The sequence below is a fragment of the Gavia stellata genome, chromosome 14 (assembly GCF_030936135.1).
Source record: "Gavia stellata isolate bGavSte3 chromosome 14, bGavSte3.hap2, whole genome shotgun sequence".
Lineage (NCBI taxonomy): Eukaryota > Metazoa > Chordata > Aves > Gaviiformes > Gaviidae > Gavia > Gavia stellata.
In genome coordinates this window covers 12,420,131-12,434,928 of record NC_082607.1, presented here as the reverse complement: position 1 = coordinate 12,434,928, position 14,798 = coordinate 12,420,131, and the positions used below count along the sequence as shown (strand labels likewise).

At 51.4% G+C, this 14,798-nt stretch overlaps 1 protein-coding gene across 2 annotated transcripts in view; it reads right to left on the bottom strand.

The window, feature by feature from the left end:
* Window positions 1–14,337, bottom strand: part of GABRQ (gamma-aminobutyric acid type A receptor subunit theta) — a 74,424-nt gene extending 60,087 nt beyond the window's left edge. For both annotated transcript variants that reach the window (XM_009819148.2, XM_009819149.2), the window contains exons 1-2: window positions 14,258–14,337; window positions 10,115–10,203 (exon numbers count right to left, since the gene is read on the bottom strand). In XM_009819148.2, coding sequence (XP_009817450.1) covers window positions 10,115–10,203; window positions 14,258–14,337 — 169 coding nt within the window. The remainder of the gene's footprint in view (window positions 1–10,114; window positions 10,204–14,257) is intronic.
* Window positions 14,338–14,798: the final 461 nt, after the last annotated feature.

Genomic DNA, 14,798 nt, shown 5'->3' with positions numbered 1-14,798 from the left:
AGAACAAATTATATTCATGCATAATCAAAATCACATCCAGCTCAGCCCTGATTTGAGAATCCTTTTTGGCTGGTGATGATGTCCAGAGCAGAGAGAGCACAGCTTGGTTTCCAGAGCCCAGGCTGAGCTGGCAGGTAGAAATATCTTGTTTTGACTGGTAAACTGAGCAAATTTGACATGGAAACCACTGAGGGAGAATAAATATGGAACAACACAATGTAATTTTTACAGAGGCTCTTTTCCAACTATAACTGTACTCGAAGCCATCCCAGACTTGAACTAAGAGGTACTGAGGTCTGGGGAGGGAAATTCAAGCTATGGTAGTTTTAGCTGAGGCTCACCCCTGTTGCAAGCACAGACATCTGTAAATGCACAGTTACTTAACAGCAGTATTCCTGCAGGACTGCAAACAGCAGAAAGGGGAGGGAGGAAAGATCAGAGAAGAAAATGAGTTTTTAGCTCTGACACAGAATGAAGGATAAATGCCAAAAGCAGAAGAATAGCCTATAGGAAATGCACAATCAGTGTTCCCCAAACCAGCCTGAAATTCATACCCTCCTCAAAGCAAACAGTGGTGCTCCTACAGCCTGGGAGGAAGGGCTGACTGAGAAGAGCTCTGTTTCTTTCCATTTAATGAGAACAGGATCAATCACTGGATCTCCAGAATACCTGTTTATTTGACCGATCTGTTCGTGCTATAGGGCTCCACCATCCAACATTTCTCTTTCTCATATATATGATGTGAATTCCTTTAATGGGCTTTATGCCATCATTAAGCACATCATTTGTCTTGTCCATGTTTCTAGTCATGTTTTAACGAGTGCATGATGTTTCACATCAAATATCAAGATATAAACAGACACTTAACAAACCCCACCAAGGGCAATCTGCAAGAATGGATCTTACAGACTTCTGCACCAAATGCTGTCACTACTGCTGAAGAACCATCTTACATCAGTTCAGCCTGACACTTTAGTAGCCTCCAACTTTTTTTTCTTTGAACCAGACATAGGTGAGAAAAGTGACATGCACACACAGTCTGTCTTTCATGTAGCAGTAAAACTACAGCATATTCCTTGGCTTTTATATTTTGTGCTATGTGGGTTAAAAACGTTCTTCTGCCTGACTGGGATATTGGGAGTCTTAGGAAATGAACAATGCAGATATGTAAAGCTGCTCTGATGAACAGCTCTAGGGCTGTGGGAATGTATTTTGAGTAATCAAAAGGACTTGTACTAATGTTTTTTACACTCTTTTTACATTTTGCTTTCAGTGGCAGTACCTCAAAGGCAAGTTTACCAGCAGGAATAATCTCAGAAATGGTGAGTGTTATGTAGATGTTAGTCAAGGAGGAAGATGGGTCCAGGTGAGATGGCAAACATCCTCCAGACTGGCTATAAAAAACAATCTGCTTTTAATCAGTTAATTAATTAAGAAGTATTGGAATTATTCTACTAATCAATAACTTAAATGCACTGTATTCAGTCACAAAAAATCTACGACTAAGAAAAGAGACAAAATTCATGGAATAAATGCTTTGTTAAAATGATGATGACATCTTTCTTTTAGAGAGGTATCTCACAGTCCCTCGCTGGCCATGGTGCACTACCATGGACTAGCTCCAGCAGTGCTGGAAAGCAGCTGTGTCAGGGGCCAAGTGGAGCTGCAGGGAAAGACTGCACCAACCAAGGGTGAAAAGGAAGGAGGAGGGCAACTGGATGCAATTATCCAACATGGGCTTTGGCAGAAACGTGAGAATCACCACCTCCTCCAGTTCCTGTGAAAGTATACTGGCTTAATGGATGACAGGGAGACTTCATGTCCTCTGCTGAATATCAAATCCAGAAAACAATGCTTGGTGCTACCAAGCACAGCTCTAGGGCAGGCACACAGATTGCTCAGAAGCCCAAGTCCAGTTTGACTCTGGGCTGAGACTCGGGGGAACTCATCTTCATTGCTGTCTTTGTCACGCCACCCAAAACTCCCTCCACCACTCTGTGTCAGAGCTTCCTGGCTCCGAAGAGGGATCATAAGGACCTTGTGGGGCCACAGACGAATGCACAAATACGTTCAACATGCAGCAAGAAGTTTGCAAGCTCTATCACACTGGAGGAAGGGACTGGTCTAATTCTCTAAAATATTACTACACTCAAAAAAAAATGCATGAGAAAGCAAAATGGATGAAAGTTAGGTGGAAGGATGCCCACTGCTGAATGGATGTTACAGAGCCAGTTCTTAATTAAACAGTCCACAGGATCCTTGTTCATTCCTTTTCCTTGTTTGATAGAGGGTGGATTTGCCCTGAGGATGATGCAGGATTATACACTGGAGGATAGCGGTGACAGTGGGGTCCCTGCCTGATTTGCTGAAGAAGCTGATAGCCATGCAGTGAGTGAGGGGGAGACCTCCAGGAAAGGAAAGAAGATGTTTGCATAGCTGAGTCCTGTTCTCCAGGACTGGATGTGTCACAGGGGTTCCTACATGCTCCTTCCTACGCAAGTCACTTAAACCTCACAGGTTTTCGTGAACTCTGCATGTCACTCTCTTGGGGCACTGGGGCTGAGCACTCACAACCCCGGCTGAAATCAATAGGAGCTGTGCTTCGAATATGCAGTGTGCTGACTACAATGGTGCTAAGTATTCTGGAAAACCGGGCATTTTGGCTGGGCAGACCACAGCAGGGGATACCTTTGCCTCCTCGGAAGGGAGGTTTGAACATGTTCATGCTGTACTGGTGTGCTTGACAACAGTTATAAAAACAACTAATTCTGTGTTGTGAGCAGGTCTGAATACAGAGAAGTCAAGATGGTCTTTGCCAGTTCAGTCCCAGGCTTTGCATCAGACATGCATCTCACTCCAGTCTGGCTCAACCTGTCCTAATCACCTGCCGTGACCACCTCAGCTAGTCCCTACTGTCATGCTCCCAGCCTATCCCCATCTTGAATGAAGGGAACAAGAAAGATCAGCTCCATGTGTAAATGGCATCTCTTGTGTGCTCCATAGAGGTGTTCAGGAGGAAGCGACTGTTGGACCTTGCCTCCTGATGCACCCTCACAAGGGCACCAAATATAGATCCAGGGAGAAATCCCAATTCTGGCTTTTCTGAAGTCCCAAGTGTCTGACATTACAGCCTCAAAGTCCTTTTCACAACATGTATTTCCTATAAAAAGAGCAAAGTGAAAAAAATAGAAATTCCATCATGTGGCAATGTGTTAACATCCACATATGTCCCAAGAAGGACTGGATCCTTTCATTTCCTGCCACTTCAGTTAATGAAGAAAGACACAACAGCAGGAGGTTGTCATCTTCCTTCTGGATTAGCCCTAGAGAGGATGTGACCCATGGGCTGGAGCCAGAAGTCACATAAATGGGGGAGGAAGTGAGGGCTGCAGAACTGCAGCCAGTTTTACTGACCAAGAACATCTTTCTCTTAACACCCTTTTCTCAGGAAGGAAAGTGGGACTACTGGCAGCCCTGATGGCATATCCACTTTTTCTTTGGTCCCAAGTGACACTGGGGTTTGCAGAGTTCTCCAGACAGCGCCTGCCTCTCCTTCCTCAATTTACTCCTTTCCCCAATCTGATCCATATTCACCCGTCTGCTTTCAAATCCAGAGCTGCTCCTCTGCCCTGACAGTGTATAGAGAAGGAAGGGTGCTATTTCCCACTGTAGTAAGGCTCTGTGAAGAACAGCATTTTGGGTTAACCCTGTGTCCAGCTTTGGGCAATTCCTCCTGCGGACAGTGAAGGAGTTGGCCCTGGCAGGAGGAATGCCTTCCTGCTAAGTCTCAATTCCCTGCCCCAAAGCGTGCAAAAAAGTTAGCTCAAGGCATCTCAGAAGCATAGGGAAAATTGAATCTGGCTGTTCTGAGAGTTAAACATTTTTGCCACAGAAGTGGAGGGGAAGAGAGCTGGAGGGCTGAGGACCAAGCCCTGGAAAGGCAGGTTTGCAGCTCCTACCACCACTGGGTCCCAGGACCAGTGCCCACCCTCCTGCCAGGCTGCCCCCTTCCAGCCCCACACCCTGGCCCTCCGGCAGCAGCACCACCACTCTGGGATGCTGCACCAGCACCAGCGGTGGTGGGGCCAAGGTGCTTGTGCCAGTCAGGCCGCTGGCGGCCCCGGGGACCCGCCTGCTACACATGCACCTGGGCCAGCCCTGCTGGAGGTGCTGCCAGTTTCACCCCCCAACACTTCAGGAGAGGGAAAAAATCCAGCACATACATGCCTCAGCTTGTTCTCAGAAATTTCTGAATCGTTTTGCCTAAAATTTCCCCTCTCCCCTTCAAAAAGTCAAAGCAAGCTAGCTGCATGGAAGAAACACATCCACTGTAGCTGAACCGTATACGCAGTGAAAAACAGGGACATTTTCAGGAAGTCTTAATAATGTGCAATACCACCAGCCTTGACTATGTAGGAAACCAAATTCCCATTCCTGCCAGTACAGGACCACTAAGACCAGCTGTTTCCCAGCCAACAGGGCTGGTGGGCCAGGGCTCAGACCCCCCTCCACCTCCTGCCGCATTCGTGGCAGCCAACACAGCCGTTCAGCCTGCCAGCCCCGCCAGTTTCAGAGCCCTGAACTACTGACGATGCTTCACTGCAACACTTTATGCATCAGCAATCATTTATTTTTACAATTCTGGGTTTCAAGTGATGCTGTTACGCAGGGAAGGGTTGAGGATTTCATCCCCAGGTCCACTGAATTTAGAGTGGCCTTTGAAGAAGAAACGCTGGGAAACAAGCAGGACATGGGGGTAGGCTGGGTCCCAAGAGGGTGCAGGTGTGGTGGAGCAGAGAGGGGCTGAGGGCAGGAGGGGCAGGAGAGAGAAAGGAGGAGGCCAAGGTATTGCAGCTAAGGAGGGGTTTGGGTGCCAAAGGAGGGTGGTGAAACTGGGCAAGGGTGACGGGAGCTGGGAAGCCAGGTCCATGCCGTAGAGCAGATGAGAGCAGGACACAGGCTCGTTTCCATTCAAGACCCCCTAAATGCTGATTCTCCTTAGGGAAGTTTGAATTAAAAATGGGGCAGGGAAAGCTGCTGGATCCACAGGCATGGAAACATGGGTTTACTGTGTAATCCTGAGGGCTTCTCGGTCACTCCTTTTTCACCAGGCATTTTCAGACACTGTGCGCACCACCCAGGAGAAACACTAGGAAACTTGCTCTCTAGGTGGGCTGGAGGCAAGGAGCAGAGAATGCCCTCGCCTTGCTTTTGGCTAACAAGATCTGTAAATGATGCTGGGAAACCATAAAGGGTCCCCTTTCCATCCACTCCTGGGAAGCAGAGCCATCTGCTTGAAACTCTTGCAAAATTTTGGGCTGGAAATGTTGCACCAACAGAGAGCAGCTGAGTCACTGAGCGCAAGTGGGCTCTTCCTGCCATTCCTTCATTGCCTTCTCTACCCTGGGGCAATACAGTCTTCGGGGGTTTTTTTTTTCCCTTTCTTTTTTTTTTCTCCTATAGAACTAATGCTTCTGAAAGTGAGTGCCTAAAAGCACTTACAAGAACCAGGGTGCTGCTCTGAAAGCTCCATCTCTCCCTGACCCGTGGCCCTGCAATGCTTCTCAGACCTGATCTGCAGCATCCTCTGCTCATCCAGTCCTAAATTGTGAGCATCCTGCTTGCCTTACTGTGGTCTGGCTTGCAACATACCCACCGAGTATCGCCCCCAGTACTGTCCATCCCCCAGGCCAGTGCCAGCTGGATGACACCCAACTCTGATTTGATCTCCCTGTGAGATACACTGCCCTCCTGCCCCAGAGCTGAGTGGGCTCCCCAGCATACCCTGCCAAAAGACCTCGCTCTGCATTGTTGCTGATCTTGCAGTACCAGGACAGAGATCTCCCTCTTCAGCAGACCAAGAGCCACGGCTGGATCTTCCTCCTACCCTGGAGATCCCTCCTCCAAAGCTGTTCCAGATCCCCACCACAATCCTGGCCAAACCCCTTAGACGCATTTTGCAATGACCCCCTGCCCTTTCACTCCCAGCCCATCTCCTTGCTCAGCCCATGAAAATCGGACTTTGTGGTCCCTACATGTACCACCCTGCCACTGTCCCACATCTCTCCAACCTGGTGTGCTACTTTAGGGCTTGGGGACTGTGGCTGAGAAGGGGATTGTCCCGGGCTCCCCAGGCTGGAAGGTTTTATCCCCTGCACCCGAAGGACTGAGGTACCTGCTGCCCTTCAACACCACGCCCTCCACTCCACCTCACCTGGTGCCTGACCCCCTTGGGCTCCCCCCACTGAGCCAGGACAGCTTTCTGGAGGAGTTGCTTCCACATTTTCCCATCACTCCCACATGGCTCCAACTTTCCCCCTTTCTCCTGTGTGGCCCCCCATTCAGCCCAGCTCCCCAGATGAGCACGTCACACTCCTTGCCACAGTACCACCCTTGAGAGCCGACCTGCTCATCAGCCTAATGGGTTTCCAAGGGGGTGGGGGAGAGGGGAGGAGAGCGAGTGGCTGATGCTTCTCAGCCACTCAGCTTGGCCCAGAGCTAACGAGGCATCTCAAAATTAAAAAGTGAACTGCAATCCCCAGCAGGCCTGTCCTCCTTTTGGCATTAGTCGGAGTTCTCTTTCTCTCTCAAAAAAGAGGACTGGGGAGCCGTGAGTTCCATTTGGAGCCATTGAAGCACCACATCCCAGGGACGGTGAGGGTGCTGGGACAAGGAGGGCAGCCTGGGGCTGCTGTGCCATGGAAGCACTGGCTCTCTTAGAAAGGCTGAGAAGTGCAAGATCAGCCTCACCATGGCAAGGAGCACAAATGGTGTATAGGAACATGCTCTTCCAAGTGTCTCTACACACAAAGGTCCCCAGCTCCCTCCCACTCTGCAGGCAGCAACCATGGGTGCATGGAGGAGTCCCAGGATGCAGAGGTGGTACCGTGCCCGCAGGGCTGAGGGTGTGGGGGACAGTGCAGGGGTGATTGCCACCAGGCACTGCTGTGGGGAAAGGATGGCAAGAAGGAAACAACACTCCTGTAGGAGGAAGAGATGGGGAAAGTGAGCATGGAAAGAGCAGAGAAGGGAGAAAGGGAAGGCAGCCTGGTTTATCGCTTTTGTGGGTTGTATTTCTCAGGTGGGAACCTGTCTGGGAATGGTCTTTCTCTGCCTGCACCTCCGGGGTGCCCAGCACCAGCTGCTCTGATCTTCCTGCCCCCAGTGCCCTCATCCTTGAGCTGCAGAGGGCTGAGGGCTCTGGCTTGTAGAGGTGCTCTCTGAAGCAGCTCAGCCTGACTCACAGGAAACAGGGCAGTAGCTGCTTTGCTCCAGTCCTGTCCACTTCTCCTGCAGGCAGCTGCCTGTCCAGCCAGACCCTTCTGCACTACTGGGCCAGCCCCGAGACAGTCCCATGCTGTTCCTATGGGGCAGATGGCTCTAAGCAGGACCTGCCACCCCTCCCAGATGCTGTCTCAGCCATTTGCAGTGCACCCTGACTAGTCTTCCTGGGGCAAGAGTACAAGTGGGTGAAGAGTGATCGCCTCCCCCAGCAGAGATGGCTTACACCCATCTTGCTCAGCCGAGGGGTGGCAGGACAGTCCAAGTAGAGCATGAGGGGGGCTGTGGGGAAGCGTTCTGGAGAACAGCCCAGTCCTCAGGGTGCTGGGACGGGTTCAGTCCAGTCCCGTGCATCTCTGAGAGATGGCAGGTCTGCATACACACAGCTTCCAGGACTTTCCCCAAAGTGTGCCTTTTCCAGCTGCACACAGTTTATTGGGGGGAACTTTGCCCTCTCCACAGCAGGGCTTTGGATGAACTAGAAGCCACAAAGGGTTAGACGCAATCTGGCTGGGTCCCACTGGATTTCTCCTAGGAATGGATTTGGCCCAAAATCCCAGAGAACTGGTGAGCTCTGGGGACAGCAGTGGTGTAAGAAAACTTCCACCCCTTTTCCCTGGGCTTGTAATGCTAATGATCTCCAGCTTCTCAGCCCACCCTTCCCTCATCTGTAAATGCTGCAGCAGAAATTTTGTCGGGGTAAGCTTATCCTCAGGGGGAGGGGGCCAGACATGCTGAGACTTAGGGCATCCCTGCACACTGAGCACCAAAGGCACTGTCACTGGTGCCGCCAGCCTGGACTTTGTACTCACGAGCAGAGGGAAGGACAAGAAAGGGTGAAATGCAACAGTGAGATGAGTGCAGGAAAGAAGGTTACCATCATCTTTCTATTTCTCTGCTTGAGTGAGGGAAAATGCAGTTTGTACTTTGAGAATTCAGAGTAAAATCAGATGAAATGCAATGGTTGCCCAAAACCATCCATTTTACAGTCAGGAAGGATGCAGTGCCTGCCAAGCCCAGCCTGTGCACCACACAGACCTGGCAGGTTCAGCAGCACTGCCTGCACCAAGCCCCGTGCCGCCCTGCCCAGGCTGAAGGAAGGGGTGGTCTGTGTCCTGGGGGGGTGGTAGGATGCCCTGGGGACCTGGCATCAGAGTACACAGGCTGTGAAATGGACCTGGGCTGCTGGATCTCCCGCCCCACGGCCCCTGCTGCACCCCTCTGCTCTGTGCCTCCGTGGAGCCGGATCACCTACTGTTTTACTGTATCATAATCATCTCAATGGCTTACAAGATGGTTTTCTTGCAGTTTTTATGTCATATCTGCAGTTCTTCCCCTCATAAAATGTGACTGCACCAGTTCCTGTGATCGGGGCTGGTCAGCTAATAGGGACATTTCATGTTTCCCAGGCAGAGCCTTTAAATCAAATCCCATGTTCAAGGGAGAGAAGGGAGAGGGGGAACCCCTGTTCCCTTGCAGAGTGCTGCAAGCCTCTCGGAAGCATTCCCCACTGCGCTGAAGTGGCCTCCCGGATGCCCCCTGTGCACTATGGAAGGATAAGCATCTCCCCCACCCCACACTCCTCCATCAGGCCAGGGCCCAGCAGCACTTGGTGCTGCTGCCTGAAAGCCCCTGTTCCACGCTGGGGGAGAGGGCGGTGGTGAGGGCAGTGGGGGGAAGGCAGTCTCTGCCAAAGGGTAAGGGGCAGTGAGTCGGGGGGACAGGTTTGGGTGAGGTGCAGGGAAACCAGACGTTTCAGGGAGAGACGGGTTCGTCCATGGGGTCGTGGGAAACGGGAATACACTGAGGTGCCTTCAAAACCTGATGAAATCAGTGGGGATATTCCCTCCCCCCAGCTTCAAGGAACTCTGGATCAGGCCCTTTGGGAGAAAAGTCCTCCCTTGCATCATCACGGACTTGGCCCTGGCATCTCTCCCCCTCGAGAGCACAAGCATGAACCTGCTTCCCAGCGGTCATCTGGAGAAGGACATCTTGATGTGGTTCCTGTCCTGCAGGCTGCAGGTCCCCCAGTCCCACACATCTCCTCGTGAGGAGGAAATAGCATTGCCCAGAAAAGACTGAACACAGCCAAGCTCACCAGAAGTCCTCCAAATCCACCTCCCCATGTGGTCAGCTGTGGTTCTCTCCAACAACAGCCTGCTCCTCTCCAACAACCGGACCTCAGCTGTACCCTGGAGTACGACGGTACCCAAGGATCATTTTCTGTTTCATCTCCACCAGGACAACAAAGAGAAAGCTCTTTCCATTCTCCTTTTTGCTCACAAGGCACAAGAGAGGAATTGCAGATCCTTGCATCTCCTACTGAATAAGCAGCGAGGCCACCAGCTCCCCACAGAATATTTTATCTCATATCGTTGCTGAGAGGGCAGCCTGGCAGACCAGGCAACAGCCCTGCCAACGGACACCTCAACCCTCTGCAGGGAAAAGAGATAAAAAACCTGGCATTGGGAACAAAAGTGGAGGAGAGTGACCTGTTGTCCACGATGGAGGAAAGTTTGGAGTAGAGGAAAAGCAGAGTGTCTCTGTCCCAGCAAAATGTCCCCAGAAACATCACACCATGGACATCCCCCAGCTGTCTGCAGAAATTGGTTATGGCAGGAGGGGAGGAGTTGGTGAGAGGATGAGGGAAACCAGGAGGCAAGAAAGAAACGTGAGGGAGAAGGCAAGAAGGAGATGGGGCTAGCAAACTGGTGGGGGGAAAGTCAGGTGGGAGCGTTTCACAAGGTCAGTGCGTGTTGCAAGCAGACGAGCCGGCAGCACAGACATGCGACAGCCCCCGTGCTCTGCTCCCTGTGACCAGCCATCTCCATACCTCCAAAGTCAGGCCTGAGGCGGACGTCATAGCCCTTCAGCAGTTTGTCCACAATCTCTTTCACCACAGAAATATTCCCAGTGGATGGGCTGAAAGACAAAAGAAGAGAGTCCTCGTCATCCCATGTGCCACCGGCCACATGGGAGGGGGTCCTGGCTGGGTAGCACTGCCAGAGCACCCCTCGCGCCCCACGGCACCAAAGCAGCTGTGTGTGCTACAGACACCCCATGGGCACAGCCTCCCCATTTCCTTTCTCACTCGTATTTTCTCTCCCTGGTGCAGCTCTTGGCCCCCGTCCTGCACACGAGCCCTGTGGGGCTGCCAGGGGTCCTAAGCCATCCTTGGGGGTGACACAGGAGTCTCAGCAGGTATTCTGGCTCCTCTTCTGAAGCTCACCCCAACTCCTGGGTACTCCAAACTCCATCACCCTGTGCTCCCGCCTGGTGCGTGCCTGCATCCCGGCGGTCCTGCCGGGCTGGTACCCACCTCAATGCAGGCACTGCTCACCACGCACACCCTCTCCCCAGCCACCGACCTGCACACTCGGGGTGCCTCGCTCCGACCTGCCCATAGGTGGGTGCACACCCACACACACGCAGGCAGAAATTATCCTTTCTGTTCCACCAAGGGGTGCACAGGGTGTCTGCAACCTCTCTTGCAGGGCTCGCTCCCCTTCCCCTGCCATGCTGGGCACTTGCTCCCGGTCTCACACTGCACAGCACGGAATTGTCACGCACTGAGGTCCCCACTAAACAAGTCCCCCCCCAGCAGGTGCCCTGCACTGTCACACATCCCAGTGCAACCTCTGCTTCTCAGTGCACCCAGGTATTTCTTCATATTATTGAAGTAAAGCAAAAAACAATGCTCCTTTTGTCCTATGGCCTCAACATACGGCTGGTCTTTGGCATGTAAAAATTCATTTTCTGTCACTCAGCATCACTATGACTTCTTAGCAACGCAAATCAAGAGACAGAGACAAGGAAAGAGAGTCCATCTTTTGCTCGCTGTGGCAGGGCAGCGATCCCTTCCCTCCCAACCCTCTGACTTGCATGCAGGGGGGCAGCTGTCCTCCCTAACACTGATCCAGCTACTCCAGCCATTTCAGCAAGAAGGGAGCTACATCTAATAACAGCCCAAGAGCCAAAGCAAAATTGAAGGTGGGAAACCAGAAAGCAGAGGATGCTAAAAATATTGAACCTATTCAGTGCTGCGGGGTATATAGGTTTTCTTGCCTGAAAACCCAGCTTCTGTGCCACCCTCATCCCCTGCTTTGCATAAGAATAGAGACCCTGCCGGTGACAACTGCTGCTCTTTGCAGTCACCCACCACAACAGCATGTGTCCCTGTCAACACCGCCTCCCACATCCATCCAAGTCAAGCTGGAAAGCTGCACCATAGCCCTACCTCTGCCAGCCAGCCCCATGCCTCAGTGGTCATCGGGGTTGCACTAACATGCCCGTGTGTCTGCACACACACACACACACAAACAGACATGCATGCTCCCCTGACTGTATGGAGGATGTACAGGCTCCCTGCCTGTGCACAGAGACGTGCAGACAATGAAGGCTCTGGAGCTCAAGGGTACAGCTGTGAAACATGCACAAACATGTGTGTGCCTGTGTGTGACCACATCCAAGTCTGCGTGGAGGTGACTGTGGGTGCAGATCTTGCTCCATCGGGTTATGATGAGACACTGGGCTGTGGACACATTTTATCCAGGAGCACAGAAACAGGCATTTGTGGGTGCCTGAGCCTGGGTTCCCAGGTGCCCAGACTCTCTGTATAGGTGTGGGTGGAGGCATGTGGGACCGCTGGGGAGTCTGGGCATGCGTTAAGGCTCTGGATGCACAGGCTGTGTATGTGCAGGGATTTCTCAGCCTAACAGGGATGTGTAAATGTGAGACAGCACGCTTCCCAGGCCCAGCTTTGGTGCATGGACAAACCGTTCAGCATTTGTTTTGGGGGGAAGTGTGTGGGCAGCGTTCCTGAGCATGCACCTTACAGGGGTACAACTCTTCATTGCATTGCTTTATTCACTGTAAAAAGGCCAGAGACGTGCACACAGGTGGACATTTTCACAACACTGTGTCTAGGTTTGCAAGGTCCGCTCGCACCTGTGGATTTCTGTGCAGGTCTGTGAGGTTTTGCAACATGCTACATAAGCTATATGCTCACTGTGGATTGATAGTGTGCATCAGCATTTGTTCATCTCTAGACAGTCATTCCTAGGTACATAGATTTCCATATTCATGGATTCCCATATTCATAATATATACACTATGTATTTCTCAAGGGATTTAAACACTTCTGTTTAGCTTCACGCAGGACAAACTCAGGAAGCAGTGTTACCTCCTTAATATAGGCAAGGAAATGGAGGCAGAGACAGTAAGCAATGTGCCAGGGGCCCTGCAGAAAGTGGCAGAGTGGGAAGAGGGATATAGGGGCTCTTTCCTCCTCATCAGCTACAAGTTGGCCCAGTGAGGGCATAAACTGTCGTCATCATTAAGGGCAAGGTCTCTCGCCTCTCAGTGCTCCTTTTAAACCAAAAAGCCACATCCCTCCTGCTGAACCGGCAAGTTGTGCATTTGCCCAGCTGTGGGCAAGCAGCTGCATGTAAGTGTTATTCCTGGCAAATGTGGGTCTGCATCTGCTCTGGGGAGCACATACATCCAGCCTGTGAACTGAATTTTTGAATGCTGTGTCCATGACTCTGTGGGGGTGTGCATGTGTTTTGCATATACACCTACACTGGCAGCCAAACATCTACATATATGCGCACCGTGCTGCTGGCTGGGATGTGTGGGAGTAGCTGAAGGCACGTGCACATGGAAGAGTGTTTTGTCTCCAAGGTGTGCACAGATACACATGCAGACTATAGGTGAATATCAGTCCTGGACATAAGCAGATATAAACACACATGCAAGGACACATCTGAGCAAAGGCTTTTGATATGGACATTGCCCTTTACACATTTGCTTGGACACCGCATGCCTGTGTATGTGTCCATACACAGTGGAACCATGCATGAATGGTGTGGGTAAGGTGGGCGTGAATCTGCGCATGTGCATGTTTATAACTACAGGCACATAAATCTTTTTATATACAGATCTGCAAGCCTATGCAGGGACCTGCATGTGTGCATTGGGAACGCGCTGCTCAGTGTGCATGGCTGAGCAAGCAAATGCCACAGCTCCCTCCCCAGCAGACTTCATGCACGCTGTCAGCACAGAGGTACAAACCTACCTGCCCGCATGTGTGAGAAGGGAGGGTGAGGAGGAGTAGGCAGCGCTACTCCTGTGTGTGAAGGCAGTGGATAAACGCCTGTGTCAGAGCAAACAGGTGTGCTCTGTACACCTTGTCCAGGCTGGATGGATGCCTGCACCTCTGGCTGCTTGGATCACTCGGAGTGCTCAAGGCATGCACCAGGAAGAGCTGCAGCTTGAGTATGCAGGGTATCAGTGCAAACATTTACATGGCTACATGGAGAGCAGGTAAAGCGTGCTGTGCTCTGTAGGTGTGTTGTGATACACGTGTGTGCACCCGAATCGGCATGGATGAATGCGCACATGCAGGGATGTGTCTGAACGGATCGCAGCCACAGATGATTGTGTTGCATACCATAAATCTGCGTGGAGGCACAGACGTAGGCATTGCCTCCCGTACACCGCAGAGCCAGGGCTTTGGTACAGGCACAGCACGCTTGGATGTGAATGTGGCTGTGTACATACTGTGTGTGTGCAGACACAGGCATGGCCAAGGCAGCCCCTGTGTCGGGGTGCGTATGCACACAGCTCGGTGCCATGCGCTCCGTCGGCTCCTACGGACACCATGTTCCCCAGCAAAACGCTTCATTTTGTCATTTTCCCCCAGGTCGCGTACAGGGGAGGGGGGACACTCTGCAAGTGGGCTGCGAGGTGGGCTCTGTCTGCGGAGAGCCTGCTCCACATCTCATGTATGAGCATCCCTCCTCCCCCTGAAATGACACAGGCTGGGAAATAACAACAGCAGGCAGCAGGGGAAGCGATTTGGGGAAAGAACCCCCTCCCCTTTCCCACATACAGATAGATGGAGAAAACCCCAAACAAACCAAACAAATCCTGTATCAGCCCCCCTGTCCCTGCAGCCTGGGATCGCAATCCTTACCTTTGCGCACAGCAGGCGAGACAAAGAGCTGCTAAAGCAGAGACAATTCCACTCAGTCTGTCTGCCTGAAATGTCCACATTTCCACAAAGACGAAGGATGAAAAAAAAATCTTTGGAGGGGAGGGGAAAGAAGGATGGATCTGCTGAAATCCCCCTCCAAAAAAAGGGGGGGAGGGAAAAAAGAAACAAACCCCCCCCAGCTAATGATTTCCTAGAGAAAAAGAATAATGAAAAAAACTAAAAAATGCGGGGGAAAAATATCCCCCCCGCCTTCAGTGCCAGTCAAAGAATTCGTTTCTTCTTCCTTTCAGCATCCTCTCAACAAGAGACATCCTCTGGCAATGGAGAAAATCCCAAGAGAAAGAAAAATAAAATGCCCCAAAATGGGCTCAGCAAAATGTGAAATCAAATCTCACAGGTACGCAGAATAAGAAGAAGAAGGAAAAACACAAAAAAGAAAAAGAAAAAAAAGAAGTCAGTGTCCCCTGAGCACTCCACTTGGATTATTTTTCCTCCTGCTCTTTTGCCATCCGGTTCTGCA